This window comes from Stegostoma tigrinum, chromosome 30, assembly GCF_030684315.1.
Source record: "Stegostoma tigrinum isolate sSteTig4 chromosome 30, sSteTig4.hap1, whole genome shotgun sequence".
Lineage (NCBI taxonomy): Eukaryota > Metazoa > Chordata > Chondrichthyes > Orectolobiformes > Stegostomatidae > Stegostoma > Stegostoma tigrinum.
In genome coordinates, this window is record NC_081383.1 from 32,366,180 (window position 1) to 32,382,711 (window position 16,532).

The following is a 16,532-nucleotide window of genomic DNA, read 5'->3' on the forward strand; positions in this document are numbered from 1 at the left end:
CCCTCCCGCAGGCGCGCGCCCTCTCTCGGTCTCTCCCTCCCGCAGGCGCGCGCCCTCTCTCGGTCTCTCCCTCCCGCAGGCGCGCGCCCTCTCTCGGTCTCTCCCTCCCGCAGGCGCGCGCCCCTCTCTCGGTCTCTCCCTCCCGCAGGCGCGCGCCCTCTCTCGGTCTCTCCCTCCCGCAGGCGCGCGCCCCTCTCTCGGTCTCTCCCTCCCGCAGGCGCGCGCCTCTCTCGGTCTCTCCCTCCCGCAGGCGCGCGCCCTCTCTCGGTCTCTCCCTCCGCAGGCGCGCGCCCTCTCTCGGTCTCTCCCTCCCGCAGGCGCGCGCCCTCTCTCGGTCTCTCCCTCCGCAGGCGCGCGCCCTCTCTCGGTCTCTCCCTCCCGCAGGCGCGCGCCCTCTCTCGGTCTCTCCCTCCCGCAGGCGCGCGCCCTCTCTCGGTCTCTCCCTCCCGCAGGGCGCGCGCCCTCTCTCGGTCTCTCCCTCCCGCAGGCGCGCGCCCTCTCTCGGTCTCTCCCTCCCGCAGGCGCGCGCCCTCTCTCGGTCTCTCTCCCTCCCGCAGGCGCGCGCCCTCTCTCGGTCTCTCCCTCCCGCAGGCGCGCGCCCTCTCTCGGTCTCTCCCTCCCGCAGGCGCGCGCCCTCTCTCGGTCTCTCCCTCCCGCAGGCGCGCGCCCTCTCTCGGTCTCTCCTCCCGCAGGCGCGCGCCCTCTCTCGGTCTCTCCCTCCCGCAGGCGCGCGCCCTCTCTCGGTCTCTCCCTCCCGCAGGCGCGCGCCTCTCTCGGTCTCTCCCTCCCGCAGGCGCGCGCCCTCTCTCGGTCTCTCCTCCCGCAGGCGCGCGCCCTCTCTGGGTCCCCGCTCCGCAGGCGCGCGCCCTCTCTGGGTCTCCCGCTCCCGCAGGCGCGCGCCCTCTCTGGTCTCCCGCAGGCGCGCGCCCTCTCTGGGTCTCCCGCAGGCGCGCGCCCTCTCTGGGTCTCCCGCAGGCGCGGCCCTCTCTGGTCTCCCGCTCCCGCCGCAGGCGCGCGCCCTCTCTGGTCTCCGCAGGCGCGCGCCCTCTCTGGGTCTCCCGCAGGCGCGCGCCCTCTCTGGGTCTCCCGCTCCCGCAGGCGGCCGCGCCCTCTCTGGGTCTCCCGCAGGCGCGCGCCCTCTCTGGGTCTCCCGCTCCCTCCGCAGGCGCGCGCGCCCTCTCTGGTCTCCCGCAGGCGCGCGCCCTCTCTGGGTCTCCCTCCCTCTCGCAGGCGCGCGCTTCTCGGTCTCTCTCTCCTCTGCAGGCGCGCGCCCTCTCTCGGTCTCTCCCTCTCGCAGGCGCGCGCCCTCTCTCGGTCTCTCCCTCTCGCAGGCGCGCGCCCTCTCTCGGTCTCTCCCTCTCGCAGGCGCGCGCCCTCTCTCGGTCTCTCCCTCTCGCAGGCGCGCGCCCTCTCTCGGTCTCTCCCTCTCGCAGGCGCGCGCCCTCTCTCGGTCTCTCCCTCTCGCAGGCGCGCGCCCTCTCTCGGTCTCTCCCTCTCGCAGGCGCGCGCCCTCTCTCGGTCTCTCCTCTCGCAGGCGCGCGCCCTCTCTCGGTCTCTCCCTCTCGCAGGCGCGCGCCCTCTCTGGGTCTCCGCAGGCGCGCGCCTCTCTGGGTCTCCGCTCCGCAGGCGCGCGCCCTCTCTGGGTCTCCCGCTCCCGCAGGCGCGCGCCCTCTCTGGGTCTCCCGCAGGCGCGCGCCCTCTCTGGGTCTCCCTCCCTCTCGCAGGCGCGCGCGCTTTCTCGGTCTCTCTCTCTCCCTCTCGCAGGCGCGCGCGCGCTTCTTCTCGGTCTCTCTCTCTCCCTCTCGCAGGCGCGCGCCCTCTCTCGGTCTCTCCCTCTCGCAGGCGCGCGCCCTCTCTCGGTCTCTCCTCTCGCAGGCGCGCGCCCTCTCTCGGTCTCTCCCTCTCGCAGGCGCGCGCCCTCTCTCGTCTCTCCCTCTCGCAGGCGCGCGCCCTCTCTCGGTCTCTCCCTCTCGCAGGCGCGCGCCCTCTCTCGGTCTCTCCCTCTCGCAGGCGCGCGCCCTCTCTCGGTCTCTCCCTCTCGCAGGCGCGCGGCCCTCTCTCGGTCTCTCCTCTCGCAGGCGCGCGCCTCGGTCTCTCCCTCTCGCAGGCGCGCGCCCTCTCTCGGTCTCTCCCTCTCGCAGGCGCGCGCCCTCTCTCGGTCTCTCCCTCTCGCAGGCGCGCGCCCTCTCATCGGTCTCTCCCTCTCGCAGGCGCGCGCCCTCTCTGGGTCTCCCGCAGGCGCGCGCCCTCTCTGGGTCTCCCGCAGGCGCGCGCCCTCTCTGGGTCTCCCTCCCTCTCGCAGGCGCGCGCTTTCTCGGTCTCTCTCTCTCCCTCTCGCAGGCGCGCGCCCTCTCTCGGTCTCTCCTCTCGCAGGCGCGCGCCCTCTCTGGGTCTCCCGCAGGCGCGCGCCCTCTCTGGGTCTCCCGCAGGCGCGCGCCCTCTCTGGGTCTCCCTCCCTCTCGCAGGCGCGCGCTTTCTCGGTCTCTCTCTCTCCTCTCGCAGGCGCGCGCCCTCTCTCGGTCTCTCCCTCTCGCAGGCGCGCGCCCTCTCTCGGTCTCTCCCTCTCGCAGGCGCGCGCCCTCTCTCGGTCTCTCCTCTCGCAGGCGCGCGCCCTCTCTCGGTCTCTCCCTCTCGCAGGCGCGCGCCCTCTCTCGGTCTCTCCCTCTCGCAGGCGCGCGCCCTCTCTCGGTCTCTCCCTCTCGCAGGCGCGCGCCCTCTCTCGGTCTCTCCCTCTCGCAGGCGCGCGCCCTCTCTCGGTCTCTCCCTCTCGCAGGCGCGCGCCCTCTCTCGGTCTCTCCCTCTCGCAGGCGCGCGCCCTCTCTCGGTCTCTCCCTCTCGCAGGCGCGCGCCCTCTCTCGGTCTCTCCCTCTCGCAGGCGCGCGCCCTCTCTCGGTCTCTCCCTCTCGCAGGCGCGCGCCCTCTCTCGGTCTCTCCCCTCGCAGGCGCGCGCCCTCTCTCGGTCTCTCCCCCTCGCAGGCGCGCGCCCTCTCTGGGTCTCCCGCAGGCGCGCGCCCTCTCTGGGTCTCCCGCAGGCGCGCGCCCTCTCTGGGTCTCCCTCCCTCTCGCAGGCGCGCGCCCTCTCTCGGTCTCTCCCTCTCGCAGGCGCGCGCCCTCTCTCGGTCTCTCCCTCTCGCAGGCGCGCGCCCTCTCTCGGTCTCTCCCTCTCGCAGGCGCGCGCCCTCTCTCGGTCTCTCCCTCTCGCAGGCGCGCGCCCTCTCTCGGTCTCTCCCTCTCGCAGGCGCGCGCCCTCTCTCGGTCTCTCCCTCTCGCAGGCGCGCGCCCTCTCTCGGTCTCTCCCTCTCGCAGGCGCGCGCCCTCTCTCGGTCTCTCCCTCTCGCAGGCGCGCGCCCTCTCTCGGTCTCTCCCTCTCGCAGGCGCGCGCCCTCTCTCGGTCTCTCCCTCTCGCAGGCGCGCGCCCTCTCTCGGTCTCTCCCTCTCGCAGGCGCGCGCCCTCTCTCGGTCTCTCCCCCTCGCAGGCGCGCGCCCTCTCTCGGTCTCTCCCCCTCGCAGGCGCGCGCCCTCTCGCAGGCGCGCGCCCTCTCTCGGTCTCTCCCCCTCGCAGGCGCGCGCCCTCTCTCGGTCTCTCCCCCTCGCAGGCGCGCGCCCTCTCTCGGTCTCTCCCCCTCGCAGGCGCGCGCCCTCTCTCGGTCTCTCCCCCTCGCAGGCGCGCGCCCTCTCTCGGTCTCTCCCCCTCGCAGGCGCGCGCCCTCTCTCGGTCTCTCCCCCTCGCAGGCGCGCGCCCTCTCTCGGTCTCTCCCCCTCGCAGGCGCGCGCCCGTTCTCGGTCTCTCCCCCTCGCAGGCGCGCGCCCGTTCTCGGTCTCTCCCCCTCGCAGGCGCGCGCCCTCTCTCGGTCTCTCCCCCTCGCAGGCGCGCGCCCTCTCTCGGTCTCTCCCCCTCGCAGGCGCGCGCCCTCTCTCGGTCTCTCCCCCTCGCAGGCGCGCGCCCTCTCTCGGTCTCTCCCCCTCGCAGGCGCGCGCCCTCTCTCGGTCTCTCCCCCTCGCAGGCGCGCGCCCTCTCTCGGTCTCTCCCCCTCGCAGGCGCGCGCCCTCTCTCGGTCTCTCCCCCTCGCAGGCGCGCGCCCTCTCTCGGTCTCTCCCCCTCGCAGGCGCGCGCCCTCTCTCGGTCACTCCCCCTCGCAGGCGCGCGCCCTCTCTCGGTCTCTCCCCCTCGCAGGCGCGCGCCCTCTCTCGGTCTCTCCCCCTCGCAGGCGCGCGCCCGTTCTCGGTCTCTCCCCCTCGCAGGCGCGCGCCCGTTCTCGGTCTCTCCCCCTCGCAGGCGCGCGCCCGTTCTCGGTCTCTCCCCCTCGCAGGCGCGCGCCCTCTCTCGGTCTCTCTCTCGCAGGCGCGCGCCCTCTCTCGGTCTCACTCTCGCAGGCGCGCGCCCTCTCTCGGTCTCGGTCTCACTCTCGCAGGCGCGCGCCCTCTCTCGGTCTCGGTCTCTCTCTCTCTCTCTCTTTTGCTTGTTCTCTCAGAACCACGATATTTGAATCTTACACTTAGCCTTCTGAAATCCGACCAATGTGTTCATTGGATCTCGGCGATGAGTGTTGTGTAATTGCTCTTTTGACTAGTTTATCCATTCAACATGCTGAAAATTGAGTTTTTAACACAAGGTATTTGGGGAAAAATTCACAGGATGTGAAAAGAGTGACCAAACATTGTTTGCTAAATGTGAATGTTGTAAAGTAACAAATGCTTTGTTCCTGCAGTTTCTTCTACAAAACTGAATAGAGCTGCTTGTTCAAAGAGACCTCAATTAATTTGTTTGTAATCTGATCCAAGTCTTTGATTTTGTGTGTGTGTGTGTGTGTGTGTGTGTATTGTCTGACGAAGAACTATGAGATTCTACGGGCAATGTTTCAGCTCAGAATAGAGCCCTCTGCCTTCAGAGTGTTTAGATCCTCAGCTGGAATGGACGATTTGGACTGAAGGATCTTTTTCTATATGACTCTATGATGGTGTCGAGATAAGAATTTAAGATTTATAATACAATATATTTACAGGTTTGTCTGGCTGTTTGCACCTCCATTCATCTACCAATGTGTTTTTAAAATCCAGTAATTTTGCATCTTCCTATTCTACGTCTTGACAGTTGGCTTTATGAATGACTGTCCAATATCAGTTTTAAATACTCTGATAACTGGTTTGCTTCTGTAACTTTATGCCCCACCCTTGCAAAATTAGCTTTCAGCCATTAACCTGAAAAGAAAAATGATGCTCTTGCTATTGGACTTGCATATAAAGGTTGACAATTTATAAGATGCTGGAAGACAGGTGCCTGTTGAAACAAGATGTAATTCTTCGTGTGGGGAAGGATGAACATTTTAAAAACTATGGGAGAATTTCTTCATTCTAAAATTTCTAGATTTTCAGGTTGGACAAGGTGATTGCTGGGTATTTCTTATGCCTCTCCTTTGGCTGTGTGGTTTAATTCAGGAGAGATTATTGAAGATGATCTGTTTGCCCCTTCTGTTTCCTATTAGCTAACCCACCTCTACTCAGGCCAATTTATTACCCCCTAAACCTGGAGCCCTCATTTTGTGTAATAACTTCTGATGTGGCACCCTGGCAAATGCCTTCTGAAAACCCAAGTACACCACATCCACACATTCTTTTAATCTGTGTTGTTTGTTACTCCCTCAAAAGACTCTCATAAATCAAATCCAATTTCCTTTTCACAGAACCATGTTGATTCTGCCTAACTGCATTAACATTTTCGAAGTGCTGTACTGGTACTTATTTAATATATATCATATGAAAAATGTTGAAATCTGTTATTAAGCTAACCAGCTGTAGTTTGCTGATTTCTGTCTGCTTTCTTTCTTGAATAGAACACTGGCATCTAAAGTCTAGAGAAATATTTATGCTGTAGGTTCTCAGCATCTGTATTCTGCAATCAGTGTGTTCCCAAAGTAGGACCAAGCTAATTGTGTCATCTGCAACAGTAGAGTAGATCAGCTAAGGAGAATATATAAACAAAAATTGCTGGAAAATTTCAGCAGGTCTGGCAGCATCTGTGAAGAGAAATCACAGTTAACGTTTTGAGCCCACTGACCCTTCTTTAGAACCTGAAGAAGGGTCTCAGGAAGGGTCACTGGACCCGAAAAGTTAACTTAGATGCAGCCAGACCTGCTGAGATTTTCCAGCGGTTTCTATTTTTTTCATCAGATTCTTAGAAAGGTTAAAGAGATTTGAAGACCAGGGCTTCAAATAAAATTTTCAAAGTAGTGATAGTTTCAGGTTTCTCAGTTGTTATAGAAGCAATTTGAAGACATCTTTGTACTTGTTGCTTCTGCAGTTTGGACCCTAAAGTCTGAAATTCCTGTGTTAGTTGCTTGCTTTTTCACGAGGCCATGATTTTCAGGGGAAGAATACTAGTTTTGTCATACGGTTATGGGGAACCAGAGCACATTTGTTTCCCATACCTCAAAATAGAGAAGTGGTAACTGTGAGGATTATCACAGGATAAATGTATCTCTCAATGCATACAGCTTCCACAGAATTCTACTTTTACTGTTTGCATCTACTGTAAACCAAATGACACCACACTTCAAAAGGTTTATTCTAGTTGGTTTCAGTGGTAGCTTTGCAGTTTCAACAAGAGCTTTTGATTTGATAGGAGACTCAAAATTAATTTAGTTGAGACCCGAATAGAATTGCGAATTTAAATTTTTGTGCATTGTCAGTGAAGATCATCGTGAGCCCTTGAGTGACCTTAACTACTTTGAAATGGGTAAAAGTGGCTTGTCAAGTTTGCTTTCTCCTTGGAAGTGTTCCCTGATTAATTGCTGCTGCTTTAAACAGCTGGTAAATGAAGAACAAAACTGAGCCATCCTGTTCGGTGACACCCCTGCTTTAGCGAACAATGATTTAGCTGTTCTCTGGAGTTCAGCATTGTCTGCTGATGCATTATTGAGTTGTACTTGATCAGTATCGTTCGGCTAAGAAAAGGAAACAGCACTCTGAAACTAGCATTGTATTTATGATGTCAGAGATAATGGGAACTGCAGATGCTTGAGAAATCCAAGATAATAAAATGTGAGGCTGGATGAACACAGCAGGCCAAGCAGCATCTCAGGAGCACAAAAGCTGACGTTTCGGGCCTAGACCCTTCATCAGAGAGGGGGATGGGGAGAGGAAACTGGAATAAATAGGGAGAGGGGGGAGGCGGACCGAGAACGAGAACGCCCTTGACCGCGTCTCCCATATTTCCCACAACACATCCCTCACACCCCGCCCCTGCCACAACCGCCCAAAGAAGATCCCCCTCGTTCTCACACACCACCCTACCAACCTCCGGATACAACGCATCATCCTCCGACACTTCCGCCATTTACAATCCGACCCCACCACCCAAGACATTTTTCCATCCCCACCCCTGTCTGCTTTCTGGAGAGACCACTGTCTCCGTGACTCCCTTGTTCGCTCCACACTGCCTTCCAACCCCACCACACCCGACACCTTCCCCTGCAACCGCAGGAAATGCTACACTTGCCCCCACACCTCCTCCCTCACCCCTATCCCAGGCCCCAAGATGACATTCCACATTAAGCAGAGGTTCACCTGCACATCTGCCAATGTGGTATACTGCATCCGCTGTACCCGGTGTGACTCCCTCTACATTGGGGAAACCAAGCGGAGGCTTGGAGACCGCTTTGCAGAACACCTCTGCTCAGTTCGCAACAAACAACTGCACCTCCCAGTCGCAAACCATTTCCACTCCCCCTCCTATTCTTTAGATGACATGTCCATCATGGGCCTCCTGCAGTGCCACAATGATGCCACCCGAAGGTTGCAGGACCAGCAACTCATATTCCGCCTGGGAACCCTGCAGCCTAATGGTATCAATGTGGACTTCACCAGTTTCAAAATCTCCCCTTCCCCAACTGCATCCCTAAACCAGCCCAGTTCGTCCCCTCCCCCCACTGCACCACACAACCAGCCCAGCTCTTTCCCCCCCACCCACTGCATCCCAAAACCAGTCCAACCTGTCTCTGCCTCCCTAACCTGTTCTTCCTCTCACCCATCCCTTCCTCCCACCCCAAGCCGCACACCCATCTACCTACTAACCTCATCCCACCTCCTTGACCTGTCCGTCTTCCCTGGACTGACCTATCCCCTCCCTACCTCCCCACCTATACTCTCTCCACCTATCTTCTTTACTCTCCATCTTCGGTCCGCCTCCCCCTCTCTCCCTATTTATTCCAGTTCCCTCTCCCCATCCCCCTCTCTGATGAAGGGTCTAGGCCCGAAACGTCAGCTTTTGTGCTCCTGAGATGTTGCTTGGCCTGCTGTGTTCATCCAGCCTCACATTTTAGTACCTTTTACTTTATCCTACTTGCTATGTTATTTAATAGATAATTTTGCTGTTGCAGTGAGTCTAATACAAAGTTAGAATGATCTGTGTTAAGGCTGCCAATTTCAGTTCTTTGTTGACATTAGGACCTGCCATGACAGAAATTTTGCATTGTGCCACAAGTATAAAGCTGTTTATCGAATTTATTCCATACTATTTGTTAATTACCTGCCTTGATCGAGCCCTATGACCTTAAATTGCTCTTCATAATTGTCGGCAGAGAAGTCAATGCTTCTCGCACTGATAGACATTTCAAGAGGAATTAAAATAATATTTTAGATATATATGCAACGTGGAATATTGTGGAATATTATCCCCATAATGTAAAAATTACATAGAGAAATGAAAAATGTTTTTGTTTTCTGGTGTCTCATTTGCTCAAGTTGAATCTCATTGACTGCGCAGTTTATTAACCTAGTTTGAAAATATCTAGATATGGCAGGAGTGTCTGGGTAATGACGCAGCCCAGTTGATGTTCACTTTAGCAAGACAGTCTGTTGTATATTATATAGTTTACATATAATCCGGGTACAACATAGGTATCATTATAAATATTTTCTAGGTAATATTTATTAAGGCTCTTGCCACATAAGAAACAATTGGTAGAAATGGAGTAGTGAGTGTTGCATTTTTCAATCATTGGGTTAAATACAAGATGCTCTTCTAGAACCCACTTTTTAAATCCAGAAAGAAGTCAGGAATGCATTCATTTTGTTTTCACCAGCAAAGTTTGTCAAGGTTTTCAGCTGAGTCTGATTTACACATGCATGGTAACTTGTATGGAATTTTAATGGTACATAATGAGGAATTGATGAGATTTTATGGAGCTGCACAGTTCACAATTCCTCCCCAGCAAATACTTGTGAAAATTTTGCTATGTAAATTGGATTTATGGAAAAGTATCAGCAGTGATTATAAATTTTGCCCTTCCAACCTTGGATTGTATCTCAAATATTTTCAGTGGTAATACATTTCTGCCCACTTTAGCAAGAGCAGGTTGAGTTACTGAATTGAGTGTTGTTGTTTTCTATAAAGTATTGGTACCTGGATACTGAATTTAATTAGGCGACAGCACTAAACGTGAGACAGTGGTTAGACTATTAAATAAATCATGCAGTCTATCTAATTGCTGTAAAGTTTCCAGAGTTTTATAATGTTGCTATGATGAATGGCATATCGTAGGATCCTGTAAATGCTGGTGCATTTTTTTAAATATAGAAGTTCATGTGAATTTATTTTGTTTTCTCTAGCTTGTCAGTGAAAAAGTTGGCGGTGCAGAAGGAACTAAGCTGGATGAAGACTTCAAAGAAATGGAGCGGGTATGTGCTTTCCATAAAATTCAACACTACATGGGAGGTGGGAGGAATAGAGGCAGATTATGGTGGGAAAAACAGTAGTGCCCAAAATATATTAGGAAGTCCATATTCAGTGTCCATCTGTCTCTCTCTCTCAATTTAATATCATCTGCTTCTTACAGGAGATATAGGGATAGGAGTACTTGCCTTTCATGGCTGACCTTCTGCCTCAGCATCATTTCAGTGGTCACTCCCCATAATCCTTTGGGTGACTAAATGAACATTTTAAATAATGGATTACTTTCTGGAACAGACAATTCCAGTGATTCACAACTGTTTGAATAGATCATTTTCTCCTCTTCCCAGTCCTAAATGATTAACTCCATAACCTGACACTGAGGCTTGTGTCCTAGATTGTCTGGCCAGTGAAAACAACTTCCATGTTTACCCTGTCAAAACCCTTCTGAATTTACTATGTTTCAATGGGACCGCTTTGAATTGTACTAAATTTGCCCCATTTGCTTAGCCTCTCAGCCCAGAATCAATCTACTGAATCATTGTTCTGTTTCTTCAAAGCAACGATCCCTCTATGCTATGTGCACACAGCAATTGTCTTGCATGACAAATGGGGCATTGACTTCCAATTCTGGGAATCATCGTTGTACATGGGACTCTGAGGCATGCATGATCAGTAAGAAAATTGAAGGCAACACTGCCTCGAAGGGAAATATATCATTTGCTAGATATGGAAACTAAAACAGTGCATAACATTCAAAGTGTGATCTCTTCAAAGCCAAATGCAGATGTAGCAAAATCTTATTCTTTTCTTGCAATAAAGGCCAATGTACCATTTGCTGTCCTAATTGCTTCCTATACCTACAATGTTGATATGAAAGGTGCATTGTGTTATCATTTTTAGAAATTGGATTTTGAAATAGAAGCAGAAGGATTTGGCTTAGTTCTGTAATTTTTATTAAAATGATCAGAAAGTCATTCTGGGACAGTGCCCAAAATCAATTCTTAGGAAGAATGTATTTGACTCTAGTTGGGGAGAATCCTTACAGTGTTAATGAATAAGATGTTTATGCTAGTTAGTTTATGATAGGTGGAGTAAGCAAAAAAAACCTTTTAAATTCAGAGAAAATGAGTACGGTGCAGTTCACGGAAACCAGTCACCTTAGCAGAAGTGTTTTCTAGTCTGTGGAGTTTCCAAGCTAAGAGACTTTTTGTAGAGTTCTTCAAATTATTAGAACTGAGAAGCTTTAGCCCTCAGAATTGTGGAAAGCTCATGCCTACGGACTTGATATGGAATCATAAAATTGTCTCCCAGTCCTCAGAAAAGAAACTGGAAGGAGTCAATTAAACAGAAGCCTAAACTTTTGATAGGAAGCTGAATTCTCTGATTTTGATAGTGTTGTGTTTTGCTATTTATCTGGAGATATAGAAGACAGATTAGAAATATCACTTAAAATTGTTTTTCTCTTGTTTTATGTAATAAACTTATCTTTGTTTTTCAAGAATATCTGCAGCCTAAGTGAGAATGTGTTTCAGCAATTAACCACTATATTAGTTAACTTAAAAATATGTTTTATCAAATCAGGTTTTGTTTTAGGATCTGACTTGCTCAGTAGTACTATCAGTTAAGATCAAAACACTAACCCTGTGATAGGAGATAACAAGGACTGCAAATGCTGGAAGTCAGGGTTGATATAATGTGGAGCTGGAGGAGTACAGCTGGTCTGTTAGCATCTAAGGAGCAGGAAAGTCAAAGTTTTGGGTCAGAACTGTGGATGGGGAAGAGAGCTCAAAAAATGGGGGAAGGGGATAGGGCTAGAGGAACGTAGGTGGAATGGTGATAGGTGGATGCAGCTAGGGGGTTGTGTAGATTAGTCAATGGGAAAGGTGGGGTGGATAAGTGAGAAGGTAGATGGATAGGTCGTGTCAGGCCAAGGAAATGGGAATGAGAGGGAGGGTTAGACATGGGATGGGGATGGGGCTTTTAAAGCTGGTGAATTATATGATGGGCCATTGGGCTGTAAGCTCACAAGACAGAAGACAAGGTGTTGTTCTCATTGTGACAGTGTGGAGGAGACCTAGGATGGACATGTCAATGGAGTGGGAGCGAGTTTTGAAATGGCTGGCAATCAGAAGGTGGTGTTGATTAGAACATAGAGAGCGCAGATGATTCGCGCATTGATCACAAAGTCTGCGCTTGTCTCTCCGATATAGAGGAGACCACATCGGGAGCAACGGATGCAGTAGACTCAGATGAGAAACGTACAGTTGAATTTTGGATTTGGAATGATTGTTTATGGTCTTGGATGGAGGTTAGACGAGATGTGTGGGGGCAGGTATAGTACTTCCTGTGGGCGCTGGGTGTGATGAAAGAGTTGGTAGAGAGTGTGAAGCGGATGAGGGAGTCGTAGTTCAGGTTAGAAGATGTACAGATGAATCCCTTAATTTGTTTTTCTCTTGTTTTATGTAATAGACTTATCTTTGTTTTTCAAGAATATCTGCAGCCTAAGTGAGAATGTGTTTCAGTAATTAACCACTATATATTAATTAACTTAAAAATACGGTTTATCAAATCAGGTTTTATTTTAGGATCTGACCTGTTCAGTAGTACCATCAGTTAAGGTCAAAGCACTAACTCTGTGATAGGAGTTTGTAGGGAGTGTGAAGCAGATTAAGGAGTTGTGGTTCAGGTTAGAAGACTTTCAGATGAATCCCTCTTGGATTTGAAATGATTGTTTGGGCCTAACTTTGTGTTCCTTGCACAAGTTCATCCAAGTCCCTCTGACATCAAGATTTAAAAGTTTTCATTCTTTTAAAAAATGTTTTGCTCTTCTATTCTCCACATCTTATTCTTTCTCGCATTGTACTCTATTTGCCCCTTTCTTGACCACTCACTTAACCTGCCTACTTCACTTTGTAGCTTTGTGTTTTCCTTACTGATTAGAGATTTCCAACTAGATTTATGCCTTCAGAAAACTTGCATACACTAATCATGATTTCTTTGTCAAAGTCTTCAATTTAGCTTGTAAATAACTAACAATACCTCAATGAAAAGCTTATGAGTGAGATATTGTAGGCATTGTAGACACTGATGAAAATGCTTTCACACTGTTTTCTGGACCTGTTTTCATTTGTCATTTGGTTTAATTTGCTGTAATGCAATGTAGTCTTTTGTTGCTTTGGTAATGTTAACTGTTCTAACTTTAACACTCTGGTTTACAATTTTGAAGGGGATCTTGTTTAAATTGTTAGGGAACAGATAAGAAATTGCATCCACTTTTCTTTCTCCAATGAGGCTGACTTGGTTCTCCCCTTGATCTGAAGTTAGTCATAAATTATTTGAACTAATCCGCTTGCTGTATTTACCACAAAACTTGTATAGATTAAATCAAAGATTAAAAGTAGTAGAATGCTCCTATTGAGCACCCGAACACAGCGGGGGAAATTCACCCTCATTCTTTTGCATTTCACTTCCAAACTGCTGAGGCCAGTTATACCATGTGTATGGTTATTACATATAATTTAACAAATTTGAACAGGCTAAGCTTAATTTGGAAAAACAAAACTTAAGAACTGTGGATGCTGGAAATCAGAAACAACATCAGAAATTGCTGGAAAAGCTCAGTAGTTCAGCATCTGCGGACAGCAAGCAACGTTTGCAATTTGGATCCAGTGACCCTCCTTCAGAACTGATTGTAGCGAGAAAAAAGTGAGTCTACATGCTGAGGATGGGATGAAGGGAGGGGGATGGAGCACAAACAGAGGAAAAAACAATTGGACAGACAAAGGAATGGAGAAAGGCCAGCCTGGGAGAATGAATAGCTGCTAATGGAGATTCTGTTCTGCTCATAACGTAGCCCTCTTTACATTGGGGAGATGCAGCACAGACTGGGCGGCTGCTTTGCAGAACACATATGTTTTGTCTGCAAAAATGACTCTAAGCTTCCAAGTGTCTGCCATTTCAATGCACCACCGTGTTCCCTAGACAATATCACAACTTCAGGCTTGCTACAGTGCTCCAGCAAAGCTGAGTGCAAGCTGGAAGAACTACATCTAATTTTCTGTTTAGGAACCCTGCAACCATCTGGTCTCAATATTGAATAATTTTAAGGCCTGACACCTTGTCCCAAGTCCTTACCCCAACACATATACAGTAGGCTTTGTCATCACATACTTTGCCACCACAAACAACCCATTATCAGCCACTAATGCCTCCCATTAGTAGCTTCTCTCTACCGCCATCCCATTTTCAATACCTATACCAAACTCTTCCTAGCTACAACCAGTTCTGAAAAAGGGCCATTAGACCTGAAACATTAAAACTGCTTTTTCTCCACAGATGTTGCCAGATATGCTGAGTTTTTCCAGCAACTTCTAATTTTATTTTAAAGTTTAATTTATGATCTTCTTGGTCTATATTACTTTTACTTGAAGATTAGCACTGAGGTGAGTCACTTGGTAATCGCTGCGTAGGTTGCCCTGTCTGGTGAGGACTGAAGAGATGATGAATTTAGTGCAGGCATGTTGATTAAGAAAGATGCAGAAGTGACCAAAGTCAAATGAAGGAAAAGTTTGAAGGAGATGAATTGTTAATTAAATCTAAAGAAATTGGATTGGTAATCTCATTTAAGATAGTGAGAACAGAAACAATAGATTAGGAAGAATTGATGCATTTTAGTAAGTCTTTTGTAGCAGCTCTAGTCTATCAGCAGTCTTGGATCCAATATTGTGATGAAGCAGGGTTAATTAGTCACGTACGTTCGAAAATAGGGATCACGGTATCGTTGATTTTATGATAAATTTGAAAGTGGTATACTCCCAGTTACAGTCAAAAATCTGGAATTGAAGAATGTCACGTCTGAGTGTACGATGAAAATTGCTGATGATGCAAAGCTAGATTGGAGTGTATGCTGTAAGAAAGACAAGCCTACAAAGAGCCATAGTTGAAGTGAGTGGCCAACAAGGTGCCAGATGGAGTATGATGTGAAGCAGTGAAATTATTTCATCTTGATTGTAAAAACAGAAAAAAAATTTTTACAGGACGTGAAACTTGTGAATATTAATATTGAAAGAGACTTTGGTGTACTCATACAAGGAATGCAGAAAGTTAGCATGCAGCTACAGCATATAATCAGGAAGGTAAATGGCAGGTTGGCCTTTATTGCGAAGGGATTGGAGCATAGGAATAAATAAATCCTATTACAATTGTACGTGAATTTGGTGAAACTGCATTTGGAATGCAATGTAAAGTTTTTTTTGTCTCTATATTTAAGGAAATTCTATGCATTGATGGAGCTTCAGGAAACTGTGGCATGATAGTCTTATTTAACCTTAATATTGGGAAAAGGGGATGAATCAGATATTGATTGGAACTAAAACTGAAGTTGCTGGAAAAGCTCAGCTGGTCTGGCAGCATCCGTGAAAGAAAAAGAGTTAATATTTCAGATCCAGTAACCTTCCTCAGATGGTGATTGGAACTGGAAGAAATTACATTCATTGATGTTTGTATATCAGACAAGTATTATGACAACATAGGATCAGCGGAGTAATTGGAAGAGTTGATGGAGAGTTGAAGCTGACAGTGTGGAAGCAAATTTCATTTTAGTAGATGATGTCATCATAGGGTGGCACATGGAAGGGAAAGACGAAAAAGCAAAGAACAGGCCCTTGAGAGACCACTTAGATGACAACCCACATTATGGCTGTAATGCTCTGTTAGTTAGGAGTCAACCAAGTGAGGACCATGGGACTTAAAAGGATAACATACAAAAAGTGCTAGAGCAAGGTCGTGAGCTCAACCCATTAAAGATTGATTTGAGAATATCTGTACTTTGATATTATACAAATTTCTCTTTTTGCTAAAAAAGCTGAAGATTCAGAAAGTCATAGTTCGGATTACCTCATTGTTTCCTAACTTATTTGCTAAATGCTGTTTTCAACCATTGTAGCATTTGACATTGTGACATCTTGTCCTATGTCAAACTACTCCAAAAGGGTCCAACTCTGCTTAGAAGTTAATAATTTATCGCTTCTGAGTAGACCTTAGTCCAGAAATTGTTCACTTTAGATCAGTACTAAAAAGGTACAATGTCAGTCCTATCTTTACTCCATAACTGTATTACCATAATTTGAATGTGGGCTGGATTGTTTGGCGTTGCTTACATGTTCCGGAAACCTTTGTCTCAAACTTGATGACTAACCTTTCAAAATGTTTCTACTTTCCTCACATTTCTGACAGGGCATCAATTTGTGTGGCTTTTTATGTTTCATCAACAAAGCAACTATTGGAACTCAAGCCATGACTTTGTTTCAGTCAATTTTGAGTTTGCTATTGACAATTTAACAAAGGCTAGCAGCTTCTCTTAAAGGTCTTGATAATTGGATCAACACTACTTTACAGCAGGTAGTTTTTGATAAAATCTGAATGGAAAATTTGTTTTGCAAAGGATATACTGTTAGATAATTGGGTTCTATAGATAGAAAAGGTTGAAAAAAGAAATATAGTTCTTGCCATCTACTGGATGTTAAAAAGTAAAGCACCTAATCTCTTGAGTAAGTGTTTACGCAAGTACAGCCAGCTTCATTATGCATAATTGAAATAATGACATATTTGGCACATAAATTCATCCTAGACCCAGCTTGTTAAGATAAAAGTTGCTCTGAACATTTGCAGCAGTTACTTCAAATATTTCTTAATGCAGATTAGTCAATAGTATAATGTGCTACAGCTGCCAAGCAAAAATATGTTAATGCAGTTAGATAGTTTACAGTCCTTAGCCTCATATTCACTTACTAGCAACCATTGCAAGTGACCCTAAACTCCAAGTTCACGAACTTACCTTCTATTTCCTGTATCATCACATTAG

The 16,532-nt window shown here is 49.1% G+C and overlaps 1 protein-coding gene across 5 annotated transcripts in view; it reads left to right on the forward strand.

The window, feature by feature from the left end:
* Positions 1 to 16,532, forward strand: part of LOC125465816 (endophilin-A2-like) — a 140,506-nt gene that overhangs the window by 72,193 nt on the left and 51,781 nt on the right. For 4 of the 5 annotated variants that reach the window (XM_048559701.2, XM_048559703.2, XM_059638599.1 and 1 more), the window contains exon 2: positions 9,607 to 9,675. In XM_048559701.2, the coding sequence (XP_048415658.1) occupies positions 9,607 to 9,675 (69 nt within the window). Of the gene's footprint in view, positions 1 to 4,504; positions 4,614 to 9,606; positions 9,676 to 16,532 lie in introns of those variants that run through there. The other variant, XM_059638598.1, reaches the window with a different exon arrangement.